The 16,125-nt window shown below is 37.7% G+C and overlaps 1 protein-coding gene across 2 annotated transcripts in view; it reads left to right on the top strand.

Moving 5' to 3' along the window:
• The window catches only part of LOC131693140 (semaphorin-2A), a 326,263-nt gene that overhangs the window by 285,200 nt on the left and 24,938 nt on the right, over nt 1-16,125 (top strand). For both annotated transcript variants that reach the window (XM_058980723.1, XM_058980722.1), the window contains exons 7-8: nt 1,116-1,253; nt 1,856-1,988. In XM_058980723.1, the coding sequence (XP_058836706.1) occupies nt 1,116-1,253; nt 1,856-1,988 (271 nt within the window). The remainder of the gene's footprint in view (nt 1-1,115; nt 1,254-1,855; nt 1,989-16,125) is intronic.

Genomic DNA, 16,125 nt, shown 5'->3' with positions numbered 1-16,125 from the left:
TTAAGTCGCCGAGAAACTCCAAGCTTGCTCATATGACCCTATTCCACACTTTTCTAAAGTTTCTTGCTTCAACTCCTTGCTCTTCTTTGAGTACCACGGCTCTTAATATTGAAAAATATATTTAACACCTTTCAATACCTTGCTAATCAAATGCTGTTACTACAGTTAAAAATTGACTCAATAGTCGTTAATAAAAAAGGAAAAAAAGTTTGGACATAACTGCATACAATCGATAGATAGCGTAATCATTTTTTTTTTCAATTCCAAAGAAAAAACGACATGCAAAATGCATAACCCTCGTGTTTTTGCGAAAGGAAACTTCTAATCAAGCATTCCAATTTTCACCCTATTATTTGAGCATCATCGTTGAATAGAGATAGTTGAACAAAGAGACCTATGAGACGGTAAAGTGAGCATGTTGAAAGTGGGTTCAACACACCCACAAACAGCAACTTTGTGGAAAAACTTTAAAGAACCACCATGAAATAGCAAACATGTTCGTCAACTCTGAATAACTGAAGATAAAAAAATGCCGAAAAAGAACAAAACCGAAACGAAAAGCCAAAAAAACTAGCATCAAATAGATAAAGTTGGGCATTTTGGCACGCCATGCTCGACAGTTGACCGCGGCCGACCGAAACTGTACCAACTTCCCATCAACACCCCCCCCCCCTCCCCCTCTGCTCACGTGGCAATTCCAAGTCCAGTTCATTTGGGCTTTGGATACTGTTTTTGTGCTACCCGGTCACGTCGGTCAGTGGCTGGCTGTCTGCAATTTCACCAAAGTTGTCGGTGAAATTTCATCTAATATTTATTCGCGTGCATTCAGAGGCCCGTGCAGAATAAATTGAGAATGGATTTGGACCCGGTCGGTAGGGAGAAAAACAAACCCACTATTTATGTTCGGTTTACTTTATTTTTCGCCTGTCCAGCCCATCAGGGCCATTTAGAATTCGGAACCTCGCAACTTTGTGATCAATTCATTCAAATCATTGATTTTTTTGCTGCTGCTGCTGCTATACCATACGTGAATCTACCCTAAATCCGAATGCATTGAATTTTTTAGCAGAATGGTACTAAAATGAAATTTTCAAACTATGTTTATTTACTTGCAGTCCAATCTCACACATCTATCGCGGTCGGAATTCGTGCCTGGAATTGGCCTGGGCATCGCCAAGTGCCCATACGATCCGCTGGATAACTCTACCGCCATCTACGTGCATCAGGGCAATCCCGGAGATTTACCCGCTCTGGTGAGTAAAATATGAAATTCGATCGACAAAAAAAAGCGGCACACGTCCATTAGAACCAATAGAAAACTGCGGGAAATACATCGAGTGGAGAGTGTAACTAATACAAAAAAGAATCCGGTAACTAGCCACAGTAATGCTATAAATTTTCGAGCAAAAAATACCTCGAATAACTATCGCGGAATAAATTTTGTAGAAGCTCGCCGAAACCATCAATTGTGAGGATTGTTTTGTTCCCTTTTCTGGCGAAATTTGTCCTCCGGTGGAACGACAATGAATTGTTACAGTTGTTGGAATATTTGAACGGAAACATCACGGGTTCCCGAAACTGCAACCGCAACTCGGTTGTCGTCTCATCGATTTGCAATAAAGTTACGAACTCCGGGATGATTTGAATATCAAACTAATGGAAACTAGGAAAATGTATCATGCGATTGCGAAAAATTAAACCAGTTATGGCTTCATTCTGAAACCGGAAGTGAAGGTCATAGAATCCTTCTAGCAGAGAAATAACTTATTTGCATTGACCCAGTTTTCTTCTCATTGTTCAGTAGAATAGATTTACAACCACTGATATATCATTGTGTTCTACCCTTCCCCTCCAGTACTCCGGAACCAACGCAGAGTTCACCAAGGCCGACACGGTGATATTCCGAACCGATCTGTACAACATGACGACCGGCAAGAAGGTGTTCAACTTTAAGCGCACCCTGAAATATGACTCCAAGTGGCTTGATAGTGAGTACAATTTATGGTCTTAATCTTCGTCTCTATACGTATAAAGGCTGCGGGAATGAATATATGTATGCGCGCCCTGCCGGAGAACCGTTCGATGTGCAGCGAAGAAAGTCGGGGTTAAGGGGCACTTACCACACCACCCACCAGCTCCGGCTCAGTACAGATGTTAATGCTGTTTACACATTGCATGAAAGGAGCAAGATGCTGCGGGGTGGTGGGTGAAAATGGTCGAGGAATGTGTGCCTTCAACTGCTCCGCTTTACTGCTGCGGTGAGATTATTTATTGGGATTCAGTCTACTTTCGGAATGTGTAGCTCGTTGTCGGTCCATTGTTCGACTCCGAACAGTAAATGATTTTGAGCCGGAATGTGAAAGGCTGACAGAACAATGAAGATTCAATGATACGGGCATAATAGGGTACTCTGATGGCCATGATATGTGTAGGACAGCATGTAAAAAAGTTGTATGGTTGTTCTTTAATTTTTTTTTTTCGAAGCACTTCTGCTAAAATTGAATGTCAATAAAACCAAGATTAATACATTTTTCCGACATTTCAAATATGTTGTAATTCAGGTTGATACAACCGCCGCATTCTAACGACGAAAACATTTCATTTATCATTCATCGTTTCGGAATTGGTCATCAACACTATCCATTGACCATTCCATGAGAAAAAAAACAAAAACAAATGGAAAACTAGCCTACTGAGTACATAAAGAATGTAACACAAACATTAGTGGTGATAAGTGATGTATTCAACACTCGTCCTCGCAGTCATTGCCCGAACAGACAGAGAGCAGTTTACCGGATGCTAGCATCAACCCCATGGAACCGCAAGCTTACCTCCCAAGCCCATAAACTATTCAAACCTTCACCTCTTTTCAACTATACCGAGAAGCGCACTACTAACCCATTGAGAGGAACATACCATTTCCGTAATTGCCACTATTCCAGCTTCCTACATCTGAAGCTTCAACGGACTTGCTGACGGGTATAAGCAATGCAGGTCTGAGTGTTGATTTAGGAAGGCTCAAAGCTTTTTATTTATGTTTGTAAAAAGCTTTTTCTTCGAGGGCTGCCTTTAGTAATAAACTGGATGTATCTTTTTGTACGGAGGTGTCAGAACACTTGCTTGTGTTTAATATAGCAACACTCGGAGGCTCGCTTATTCAGATTCGTTTTATGATGTTATATAGCTAACCGGCTGCTAGCGAGCGGAAATATTCAAGTGTAGATCTTCTGAGGATTGAATATTGAAAGCATCTCAAAGTAATGGCTACCCACTTGGAAGATACAGTCATGCAGTGCAGATTCAGTTAGATATGGTCCAACGCACCGTGACAAGGTACGCGATGAACGCTCCCATGGCCGTGACATCAAACGATGTGTGATGCGAAAGCAAGTAACTGTGACTGAACACTCAAAGTATACGTATTCGAGTGTGGTTGAGTCACTGCTTGCCGACCGGTGTCAGGAAAGAAAGCTGACACGTGTTTCAAGCTAACTGTAAGCTACAGGAGGACCTGCGAATGTAACCTATATTCCAATTAACAAGAAACCGTCACAACTTGTAGGATTGCGCGTAATGTGAAAATTTGTTTGCTTGCAATATTTTTCTGAGTTCGTTTCTCGAAGCTTTTCCGTACAAATTTTGTATTTTGTTGCTCAAATTGATCATATATAACAGTGGTTTTATGCCAGAGGTGAACTTACCTCCAGGGATGTTGTACAGTTGCTATTTTTCACCAAAAACGTGCGAAACGGTAAAGCGTACAGCAATGATGTCTTCTGGGACTTTTTATGATGGTTTAAGACCTTCATTTTAATGATATAGTTATAGTGATTAAACTCCCTTGAAGCGAGATATTTGCTACAATTTTTTCAAAGTATGATAAACAAGATGAAGTCTTCAAAAATGTTAACCCTCCGGAAGTCGCGCTTCCCAAGTAACAATTGAAGTTTTATAGCACGCTACAAGTGCAATCTAAGTTTTATGAGTGGCTATAAAAACCACTATAAAACCTCAATTGTTACTAGGGTTATGGCCAACTAAACGAGCAGCTGCTGATGCCCTAAGACGATTTCGCTAGATTTTCAGAGCAGCGAGCACTCAGTGCACTAGCGCGACTGCCGGAAGGTTAAAGAACTTTTTTTGCGAACATATTTACTAAAGACCAAAAATCTTTATTTATAGTACACTCGAAGTTATTAAGCGTTGTTTGTGAATGACCCGCTAAAACATTTTTCGACATAATGTCTTAATTATCGTAGATATAGCTTCAATATGTTCCAGAAAGTTATCGGTCTTATTAAGATACACATATCTTTCCAGAAAGAATCATCGGTCTATCTCTTGCGACTTAGATGTTATTGGATAATGTTTAGAAAAAATAGCAATAGTTTTAAAAGTAATAACTTTTCAGCGGACAAAAATGGGCAGCCAGCTCTAGTTGCAATTAGAAATGCTACATCATCACTATAAAACTTAATAAAGTTCACTTGTCTCTCGTTGTCTTCAGTAGAGTTATAAATGATTTAAAAAACTATAGTTTTTCAAATAAATGCCCAATATCTTCGAAAATACTCTAAATATGAAAAATTATGCGTTAATAAAAAAATTGACGATTGAAATAACATCGTAGAATATATGAAACGTAGAATACATGAAATAACTTCTTAGAATATATGAATGCTTATTGAAAAGATATTTTAAAAAAAAGTGTTTGTGGGCCATCCAAATATAATTATTTAAAGAAGAGACTTCGAGTACTCAGCAAATATATTTGTGAAAGCAATCTCCGCAGATTTTTCAAAGATGTACTGTTACCAAAAAGAATAGTTGGGAAATCTTACTTATAGGAGGATTAATCACAAAAATCATAGTAACAGATGAAAATTCTTGTTATTTTTGATGAGTAGTCGAAATACACTATTGACGTAAACTCAGTCGTTTCCAAGTTAACAACCAATCACCATTTGAAACTCCTTGTTTTTCGAAAATTGCCCAATTACTTTGAAAATACACGAGATAAGCCATTGTTATAATATATAAAGTTGACCATTTTGATAGTTCAAACCAGTTTACGGAACATATCGAACTTGTCAGAATGTTATTTCAAAAGTTACGCTAAAGACAAACTGACAAACCTAGCTATTTTTGATGAGTAGTTCGAAAACATTGTTGACGTAAACGCAGCCGTTTCTACGTTAACAACCATTTAAAACAATTTATTTTTAAAAAAAATTCAAATTACTTTGACAATACACGAGATAAGCCAATGTTATAATATATAATGTTATCCGTTTTGAGAACTCCAACCATTCGGAACATTCCGAACTTGTTATTTAAAAAGTTATACTAACGAATTGGCTTTAAAGGGATCATCCACAAACAACCAGCAATAATGTTGAAGGTAATTAGACTTTGTGTATTCAGTAAAATTGTTGGTAAAAGCTTGTTCTACAGCTTTACCGAAGGCATAATTTTAATATATAAACTTGCAAGAGAATTTGGAAAATATATCTCACTTTTAGGGAGATTAACCATTAAAGTAACAACACCATATAAAAGAGCTTGTAATCTCCACAAACTCCTCCGAAGACGTCATTGTCCCAAATTTTACGATTTATAGCGTAATAAATAGATCGCACGATTTCGGCAAAAAATACCACTAGAAGTTGTAGGAGTTGAATTAGCTATCCTAACATTCCCATCGGATTTTTGTAATTATATATTGTTTCAGTGTATCAAGAGTTAAGATGCTGGCTGAGTGTCTTCAAGAAGAGATTTTAAATTGAAAAAAGTATGGCATTTATCGGATTAAAAATAATTTTCTGACGGGGTAATGGTTGTAAACAATTTTTAGACAATGGTACATGAGGGAGATCTATATTCAGAAAGTGGTACATGGAACGGAAAAGGTAAACAAAAAACTTAAAATTTCAAAGGTAACGATTGCCTTAAGATCATTGAATTTTTTAAGTACACCCAAAACAGCGTACTCACACATTCTGTTTATAAGCGTTTATGCCAAAAAGCAATCCTTTTTGAACATTGACGAATTTGCACAAAGTTTGAGATGCACGCAACACTCTCATAAAAATCGATGACTCACAGTTACCTTCAAAATGGACTTTGTTAATATTGGGTTTTGCATCCATTTTCAACTTATTAAGTTTACTAAAATTCCCTTTCCTTTACACCATTCATATTCACTTGAATACATTCGTACGAATAGGTTTCGTATAGAAAACTTCCGTAAAATATACGAACTTTTCCTACATGTGTCGGATCTTTCGTAGTTCTATGGAAACGTTTTTATTTTAACTACGAATTTTTCGTAAAAACCACGAAACGACATTGCTTATTTCGAATCTGTTTCATTAATCAAACGAATTGTTTGATGAATTATGCGAATGTCTTTCTAATATTTACGAGCACCTTTCGTAATATGAACAATTTTTTCTGAAGAATCCCAAAAATGATTATGCACAACAAAATTAATATCGCTGAACGAATTTCTTCGGAAATCTCCTACGAACAGGTTCAGCCAAGTATTTTCCTGCATTGTAAATAGATGTGGGATTCCATGAAAGACCGGCCGACCGTAAAAAATGACCATCGCCCATTCGAACGAAACTTTGCAGTTGTGATCTGCTTATTAATCTCCATGGTTTTCTCTGGCAATATTTTGATACAAGAGCCATTTTTCAAAAGGGCGTAGATGTTTCTGTGTGCATCGCTTTCAAATACTTTCTGTTCGATTAGTTTATTTTAAACAGCAAAACTATCGGAGAACGAGTTATAGGGAATGAATTCTTCTGTACGAAAAAACATATACTGGAAAACATGTGGTCAAATTTCACAAAAACAAAAATTTATGTTAAAAATTTAAATTACAAAAAACCTATTTTTTAATTTTTTTTATATTTTGTCAACAAAAACCTAAAAATAAAAGAAGCGTTTTGAATTTGATTGCATGATGGAGAAGTTATCGGTAAAAACGTTTTTTCAAGAACTTTATATATGTGTTTAATTTAATGCGACTTGATATACCAAACTATAAATTTAATAAAGAATCCGATTCCAAATAGCATTCAAAATAAAAATGCATTTACAAAAATCTTCCAATATGCGATAGTTGTCGAGATATTTTGAATTTCGCTCCAATAAAAACAATTAATTCGTGTAATTATGCCCTTTTTAAAAGATCTTCACATTTCCCCATCAAAAATGTCAACAATCTAACGTTTAACCGTTTAAAGACGAAAAAGAAACTTTTTCAGTGTATTTGGATAATGGAGAAGCTTTCAATAGAAATAGTTTCTTAACAACTTGCAAAATATTTTTATAATTCATACTATTTGCAATTAAAAATAAAACTTTTCTTTTGAATATGATTATAAGTACCATTTCAAAGTAAAATGCTCATAATAGATATTTTCTGAAATGTGATATCTCGAGATATTTTAAATGTTCAACACAATTATTTTGTTTTTTACTACCTTTTCAAAAGTTGTTCAAGTTTCTCCATTAACAACAATAAGTTTTTCGAAAGACCCATACAATTTCCTATATCTTTCCCTTTTGACATCAAGGTGACATTGTAAATCATTTAAAAGTTACATGAAAACAACCAAAATATGATTCAGCGATATAGTTAAATCATCACACCCTATGGGTCTCATCCCAAAAGACGGTTTCGGTTCAACATTCCTCATCAGCAAACATGAACTTCTGTGCTTACTACCGAGACATTACTCGGTACCAGCAAGTCGTTGAAACGTTCATGCGAGATATGTGACGTTGTGGATATTAGTGTCCAACTGGCGCCAATTTGGTGCTGTATTGAACATATCTAACTAGCATTAAGTTGGTGTTAGTTACTGACGATGAAATTACGAAACACTAAAAACAAAACCTTTAAAATATTTGTGTTGTGAAAACCAAACGTATAATATCTCGAGGACTACCACATTTCAGAAATTTTTTGTTATCAGCATTTTGATTTGAAATGGCGTTTATACTCATATTCTTAATGAAAATTGTGGTTTTGTCTACCAATAGTATTAATTATAAAAATACGTCAAAAATTGTTGTTAGAAAAAGCTTCTCCATGATCCAAATACACTGAAAAAGTTTTTTGGGTTTTTAAAATGATAAACGTTAGATTGTTGACATTTTATGATAGGCAAACGTAAATTACTTTAAAAAAAAGGCATGATTACACGAATTAATTGTTTTAGTTGGAGCAAAATTCCAAATATTTCGACAACTATCGCATTTTGCACGAATTTCAGTTTTGTATATCAATTAGTATGCAATTTAAAAACATGTTCAAAGGTATTGTTAGAAAAACTTTTTTACCGATAAGTGCTCCATCATGCAAATTAAACAAAATGGGTTTTTTGCAATTCAAATTTTGGACATAATTTTCATTTTTGTGAAAAATTACACTTTTTTCAGTATATATATTTTTTGTACAGAAGTATTTATTCACTATAATTCGTTCTCAGATAGTTTCATTTTATAAAATATGGTAATCGAACAAATCTTTGTCGAAAATGCTACATGGAGAAACTTTCACGCCCTTTTAAAAAATCACTCTTGAGTTAAAATAATCTTACTGCTCATGAAAAATGTTTAGTTTTCCATGCCGATGAAACGTGTAAAGTTTCATCGGAATCTAAGATGATATGTCACGATTTTAAAGATTTTCGGACAGATCTTTGTGGAATTCCTCAGATGGTTTCGTTCATTTCACGAACTATCATGTCGCCATGACTTGAAGAAAATTTTCAGATTTTTTTAAGAGTTGTCCTACTCGAGCTGTAGAGCTAAGGTCTCGAGAGGGCTCCACGTCAGAATCACTCACTACATTTGCAGACGTGACGGGAAATGTCACCCACTAAATCACTGCTTAAGGCCAATTGTAGCGGGCCGTGATTTCGGAATGTGGTATTCAGTGTACGGTTCAGATATAAGCGAGCGGAGAGAATTCACGATCGTGTGTATCATCGCGATGGCCTAGAGCAGTTGTTCGTTAATGCGCTCGATCGCGTGGGCGTTTGTATGTCGCGTGTGCTAGCGTGTATGTAACTTCGCGTGTATAAATTCGATTTCATAACTCTGTGTCCATTTGCATGTGTTCTTGGATGATCGTGCGAGACCCGTGAATCTGATACTTAATTTTCGGTTTATGACTAAAAGCAAGTGAGTTCTTCCATATCACTAGAGTTTCCGGTCATGTCACCAGTTGTTTAGTGCATATGGGCGTCATTTTTTATTGGTCCAACTGAAAGCTGCTAGGGCCGATAGTAGGGACTTTCGGACTTAACCAATTCATGATACCGAAAGCACTGGCGTCTGTAAATTCACTTTTGAAACCGTTTTTTGTTAATTTGTAAGTGCTAAAACATTCACTTAGTCACCGGGGTGTTATCCTGTTTGTGAGATCGCGGGCGTGGATTATCGCGAAGGACTCGAGCGTTTGTATATCGTATGTCGCGTCTATTTTTGAATGATCGTGCGCGGACTGAGATTCTGATACTTAATTTTTAGTGCATATTTGAGATTATAGAATCGAGTAAGTTTCCCTATATTACTAGAGTTCGTGGTTATATCGCCATGGGACGTATTGTCTAGTAAGGGAACCAGGGGCTATTAAGACTCTGGGGGTATTTTTTTAATTATGGGGGTTTTGACCTTAGGGTCCTTCGCCTCTTTAAACGGGTTAGAAAAATCTCTTTAGAAAAATTTCTAACCCTCTGTGCGGGGTTGGGAATCGAACCCAGGCGAGCTGCGTAGAAGGCAATCGATTTACCAACTACGCTATCTCCGCCCCTGGGGGTAATTCAGATCATCTTAGTTTCTCAAAAAATCGCAAGACTTTTTTTTTATTCAAATCGTTTATTTGATAAGGCACGTTGCGTTAGCTTAAAGGTGCCAATTTTGTTTTGTTTTACATTTTAAATTGCTTAAAACTAGGGGATTGCATATTGATTTTTTTTAAATGAAACTAATGCGATTTTATAGCTATCTTATATATGTCTACACAAGGGGATGATATTATTTTCGTAAGATTAGGGGGGTCATTTAGTTTTTGTGGCAATATGGTTTGACACTTTTATCAGTGAGATTATTGAAGCAAATAATGTTTAACTAAGGGGGACAAAAAAGTAGAAATAACTAGAGGGCATGATTAAATTTTGTAAAGATTCGTAATTAGAGTTATTTTTAGTGGGTAGTAGAGTTGGGCATTTTCAACGAGATTATATAATATAATAGTTAAAACTAGAAGAGACAAGAAGAGCTAAATGCTTCGTGAAGATATTGGGGGGGGGGGGTGTTACTTCTGAAGATATTGGGGGGGGGTGTCAGGGGAGGGAGGGTAGACAAAGATGGCAGGGAGAGAAAATTATTTCAGTTTCAGGCATCGTGAGATCAACGGATGGATTACAAACTCGGGTGGCCTTCATCAGGGGTATCGCAAGACTTTATTTTGACAGATGAACCTCATTCCGCAGTTTTCTTAGAAAGGAAATACAATGTGTTTCATTTTTTTTTTGCTATCCATAATTATAAAGCAAAATCGTGATAAAAGTATCAAATAAAAGTGAAAAAAGTAACAGGTAAGTATTTAAGAAATCTTGAAGTTCCTATTTTATGGAATGATCTTTTTTGGGTGAAAACAGAGATATTTTCTAGATACTCACTACTTTTGTGCAAAATGAGTGTACGGGGCTATTCGGATCCCCTATTCCACCAATCACCGTTCAGCGGCTTGCGTCTGAACACACGATTGCAAACGGCTCAGTAAAGGAAATATACGATGCCCCAATCTACAACAATTATTTCTACCCAGATTAATTTTTTAACACCATTTTTTTTGCTTCTTGTGGAGTTTTTCCAATAAAGAACATAATTCCATCTTCAAAAAAAAATAAAAAAATCGACGATCTGAATTGTCCCGTAGGGAGCTCCAAATTATCCCTACATTGTAAAAGGGTGGAAAAACGTAGTTTTGCAAATCGTTGCCTAGTACCGCCATGGAGTGTTGCAAATGCATTTTTATGGTTCCAAAATGCAGCTGAGTTTTCAAAATATCAATTAGAAGCTTTGACCGATAAATTCCTTCCCATCTATCCACCTAAAAGGGCGATTTGCTTAGGTAGGTAGCCCCAGGTTCCGCTGAATATGAGCCCCATTTTTTGTTGCTCAACTGAAGGTACGAACCTAGGCTGTTAAGACCGACGGTAGAGATTTCCGAACGGGATCGATTAATTATCGCGCGAACATAGTCGTTTGTAGGTTCCCGCTTGAGATAACGTGTACTGGTTTTTTTTACTGCTAAAGCGTTCACTTAATCATCGGGGTGTTTTCACATTTGCGCGGCTGCGGTTTTTAGTGTAGGTGAATGATCGCAAACGTCTCAAGCGTTTGTATGTTAACGTGCAGAATAGGAGATGAGAGTGAGGTTTCCCATATCACTAGGGTTCCCTGCCATATCACCGTGGGACGCATTGTTTAGTGGATATGAGCGTAATTTTTTTTATTAGTTCATCTTGGGTTGAGGTTGGTTAGTTGAGACCGCGTTTATAAGTACTAAAACGTTCACTCAATCACCGGGGTGCGTGGAGGAAGCTCAAGCAAGCGTATGTTAACGTGTTTATCGCGTTTGCTAGTGTGTATGTAACTTCGCATGGATAAATTTAATTTTATAACCGTTTGGCCAGTCACATATTTGCGTGTGTTCTCGAATGATTGAGCGGACCTTGAGTCTGATGGATATTTTTCAGTATACGTTTCAGATACTAGAAGAGAATTCTCCCATATCAGTGATGTTCCCGTTCCAGTCGTCTTGGAACCTGTTGCCTAGTTATTTTTTTTTGTTTGTCCACCTGAAGGCATTGGGCTAAGCTGCTAGGACCGAGGGTTGAGACTTCCGGATGGGACCGATTCATGATCGCGCGAGCGGTGGGTTAATGCTTGAGACCGCATTTGTAAATGTATAGGTGCTAAACGATCACTTAATTACCGAGGTGTTTTGATATTAGCGAGATCGCAGACGTAAGTATGTGTGGACGATTGCAATTGCATATTCGCGTTTGTGACCAGGTTTGTGTTATCGCGAAGGCCGCGAGCTTTTGTACGCTTTGAATGAGAGATATTGTGAGTGTATGCGACAGAATTTACAATTGATTATGTTAGTGAGCGTTAGTATGAATCTAATTTGAGATACGGTAATATAAGGGAAAATTACATTCCGAATAAAGAAAAGAAAAGATGCAAAGAGATTCAGTAAAAGATATTATTTTTGATATGCATTAGTAGTGGAAAAGCAAAATATTAGAAGGGTAGCAAAAACAGACTAATGAAGTGGAAGAACTTGTTTACTCGATTAATCGTTCTAGCTTCTTTCACATTTTTGACTACACATTTAACGAGGTGCTCTGCTTCACTGCCCTTGATTGCGGCCTGTCCCATTTACCTTGCTATGAAACTAAGAAAACGAGCGGTAGAGTTTGCAATATTCTTCGCTGATTTTTTGATAAAGTCTTGCAGTTAAAATGTTCGTTTAAAACGCTCGTTATTTACGAGCCATTTAAGGAGTTTTTCGCTCACAGTTGGTAAGCAGTAAAATCAGAAGCGTTTCCACTCCAGAGGATTTGTTTTCGGTATTAGAAACCCCACTGTAACGCATCACCAGTTACACTGAATCAGCGAGCTCTTGTACGTTTTGCATGTACGTCATTTGGTATTCAGATATGGTCGCGTTTGGATTCACTAGAATCAGCATACCGTGTGTAATTGTCAATACCTGCTATGGTTCTGAGAAAAGAGCAGGCACTTTTATCAGCTTTGTAGAAGGTCCCACGCCAAACTTTTGTGAATTATTTGAAAAAAAAGTAGCTTACTGCTAGAAAGGTGCTTCAGCGGTCATGGTTTTGGGAGACTGCTTGACAAAAAATCCAATAGGTCCAGTTTGGAAACCGAACCGGAATTCCTGCTGGCTCCAGCCAATATTAATTGAAGCTAATTGGTCTTTAATAAATATCACCTTCTAATTCGAAAGCTAAAATGTCCGCCCGGAATGGATCAATGCGAAGGAACCCAAACCAAGGTCATTTGGTATGATTTTTAAATAAAGCATTCAGGAGCTTCCGTGATAGTTTGTGGGCAAAGTATCGATAATCCCAAGGGTATTAATTATGTAACGTAAGCGGCGGAAGTCAATTTACCAAGCCATGCATCTGACAAAAAGTCGTTTGTTCCGACACAATTGTCGAGACGCGACAAGATCCAACTACTGGATACTGGTCAGTATTTTAATCGACCGATGCGAGCTGTGATCGGAGGTTGATTTTCCTGGTTTTTGGATGGCAATGATCTTCATTTGTCTTCAATCAGGTGTAGCCCCAAAGAAACTTGTTGAATTAATTCTACAAACGTCTTTATTCATAATCAGGCAGATTCTTCAGAAATACAAATTCGACTCGCCTAGCTCTGAGGATTTATTTTACCACGATAAGAGAGTAAGTGAAAACTCAACCATCTAAAAACGTGTTTTGTTTACGGTATCGCTAGGAGAATGTTCCCGCTCAATGCTTATCGATGTTTCTCTCTTTAATCCGTCGGCGAGCCGGCGCCATGCACTGTCACACTACTCGGTATTCGTTCCATCTGAGCTTGATTCGCGACGTCGAGAATAGAGGCTACCAAAAACCGTATGCACCTGGAAGCACTGGAAATTTCTGCTTGTTTCTAAATTTTTCGAGATTACTTGCTTCAGTTTTGAAACAGCTTTTTCTTGAGTTATTATAGTTAGTTATCCATCAAGGAACACTCTGGGACCTCTACGAGGTAGCTCAGGTAATGTTTTTCCTATTCCGAAAGCTCATAGGCACAAAAGAAGATGTACGTACATTGAATAAGAATACGTGATGGGTGGTACCACTCTCTTTACCATTTCAACAAAAGAGTGCTTGGCGCGTTCCCCGGAACACATCAGTTTTCTTCGCGTATTTTTTACGTGGAAGAAATCATGTGGGGTCTTTCCACAGTAAGAACCCTAAGCCTACTACAAGAATCATCCTCATAATTATCTACGCATTTTCCGCACCGTTCCTTCACCGTTTACCGAATTGTTTGCAACGTAGGCAGTTCATGGTACGCGGTACAAAAATAAGAGCAGGTAGACGAACATGGTCTAAAGGGACAGAATTTGTCCCAGCGAAGATCACCCGAAACGAGACTGATATTCTCAATCAGTCTAATTTCGAGTGATTTTTCTTATACTCGGCGATCTTTGCTAAACGCAATTGCTGGAAACCCTGAATTTTCACTGATTAAAGCATGGGATTATTGAAAGTCCCATCGACATTCTATAGTAGATCTTCGCATATCAGCTCCGTTTTGGCTATTACTCCATCAATTTCAACTGCTCTTGTGGGAACGTAGATAAGGACAGTGCTGCGTAAAATATTCGCAGCAAGCAATCTAGTTTGCCTGTCGAAGAAACGATAAAGGAATAAAGATCATCATTATTAAAAAAAAATCAAAGTAACTTAATCTCTGAGGTCTTCCAGTTCACGGTGCGATGCTGGCTGCATCGTTTGACAGATTATTTTTTAGAAAGCGCGTCCGGCTTCAAATATATGAATCGTCGAAAAGCCATATTGAAGCGTTTTCTGCCACCGTTCGATTTTGTTCACAGACCCATATCCTGTCTTGATACCCACAAACAGATTGTATGTCCACCGGCTGCATGTCGCAGGCTAAACATTTAGTTCACGGGAAATAACCTTTCTGATGGTATTGAATATCGTTAATGTTGGAGAGTAATTACACGAGTTTATGACATTTTATGAAACTAGAACACATGATGCCATCCATTCATTACGAAGGTATTTCTTTTTTTTATTTTGTTTAAAGGGTTTAGATTTTATGTTTTAGGGTCATTCGACTCTCTTTTCGGGTAAGAGAAATGTCTTTAGAAAAATTTCTAACCCTATGTTCGGAGTTGGGAATCGAACCAAGGTGATCTGCGTACAAGGCAATCTATTTACGCTATACTCGCCCCTAAGAGGGCATTTCTTCTTACACACACAGATTAACCCTAGCATGCAATGGATTACTTACCGCTTGGTTGGATTCATAGCTTTTGCATAATATTTAGTTCTTATTCTATTCGTGCTTTACTACTTGTCAAAGTGGTCCTTCCACCTCCACCTTCCGGGTAGTGGAATTTTCAATTCATATCACTACAAGTAGTTAGTTTGTAAATGTATTGTAAACATAAATCTTAAAACAATTCTAAGGTGAAGCATAAATAACCAAGCAAAGCTCTAACCTGTATTTAACTAGTCCAACTTTCTACGATTCAGTGTAATTATAACTACGACCAGGACCCATGCAAATTAGTGACAGAGTATCCCATAGCAAAATGATAGTAAGAACAATCAGGATACTTAATATTCATCGTGATAGGTTTGTCAGTAAGCAATATTCGCCATACTTTGAATAACACAGCAATTTTTCAAAGCTAGTCTCACCACAGAATGACAATCCCCCGTCTCCAGCGTGAAAGGAAGGCATTGTGCTTACCCCAAAGGGCGGAGTTCTCTCCTTTCTACGAGACGAGTATACGAAGTGGAATTCTTTTCAATCTACCGTTCATATATATATTTTTTTTCAATTAGCTCCATCATTAGACGCGGAGCCGTCTGGAGTCTCGGTATACTCTGTGTGGACAACTTTGAGCCATTTGAAGTCACTCGACACAAAAGATGATGCTGCAAGATGATGTTGGCTGAAAACGGCAGCGGCGGCGGCGGCAGATAAATAATAATTTGCATCCGTATGGTTTTAATCAATGTTCCCAGGGATCGGTTCCTTTGTTGATGTATATTTCAGCTGCCTAGGCAATAGTGGACGACGACAGGCAGCCGCCAGTGCCGCCGTCTCGGACGGGACGTTGTTTGTTTGCCTTTGGTTCGCAATCAAGCACATATCAGCGGTTGTGGGTGAATGCTTTAAGGGTTTAATTGAAACAAGAAACATCGACGCACATCTCTATTATTGGGAAGAGCTTGTGCTGAGTGATGGCAGAAATCTACCATCGCAACAATTTGCATC

This window comes from Topomyia yanbarensis, chromosome 3 (genome assembly GCF_030247195.1).
Source record: "Topomyia yanbarensis strain Yona2022 chromosome 3, ASM3024719v1, whole genome shotgun sequence".
In the NCBI taxonomy this organism is placed as follows: Eukaryota; Metazoa; Arthropoda; class Insecta; order Diptera; family Culicidae; genus Topomyia; species Topomyia yanbarensis.
Note: the sequence above shows the minus strand (reverse complement) of the source record. Positions and strands in the feature narration are given on the sequence as shown.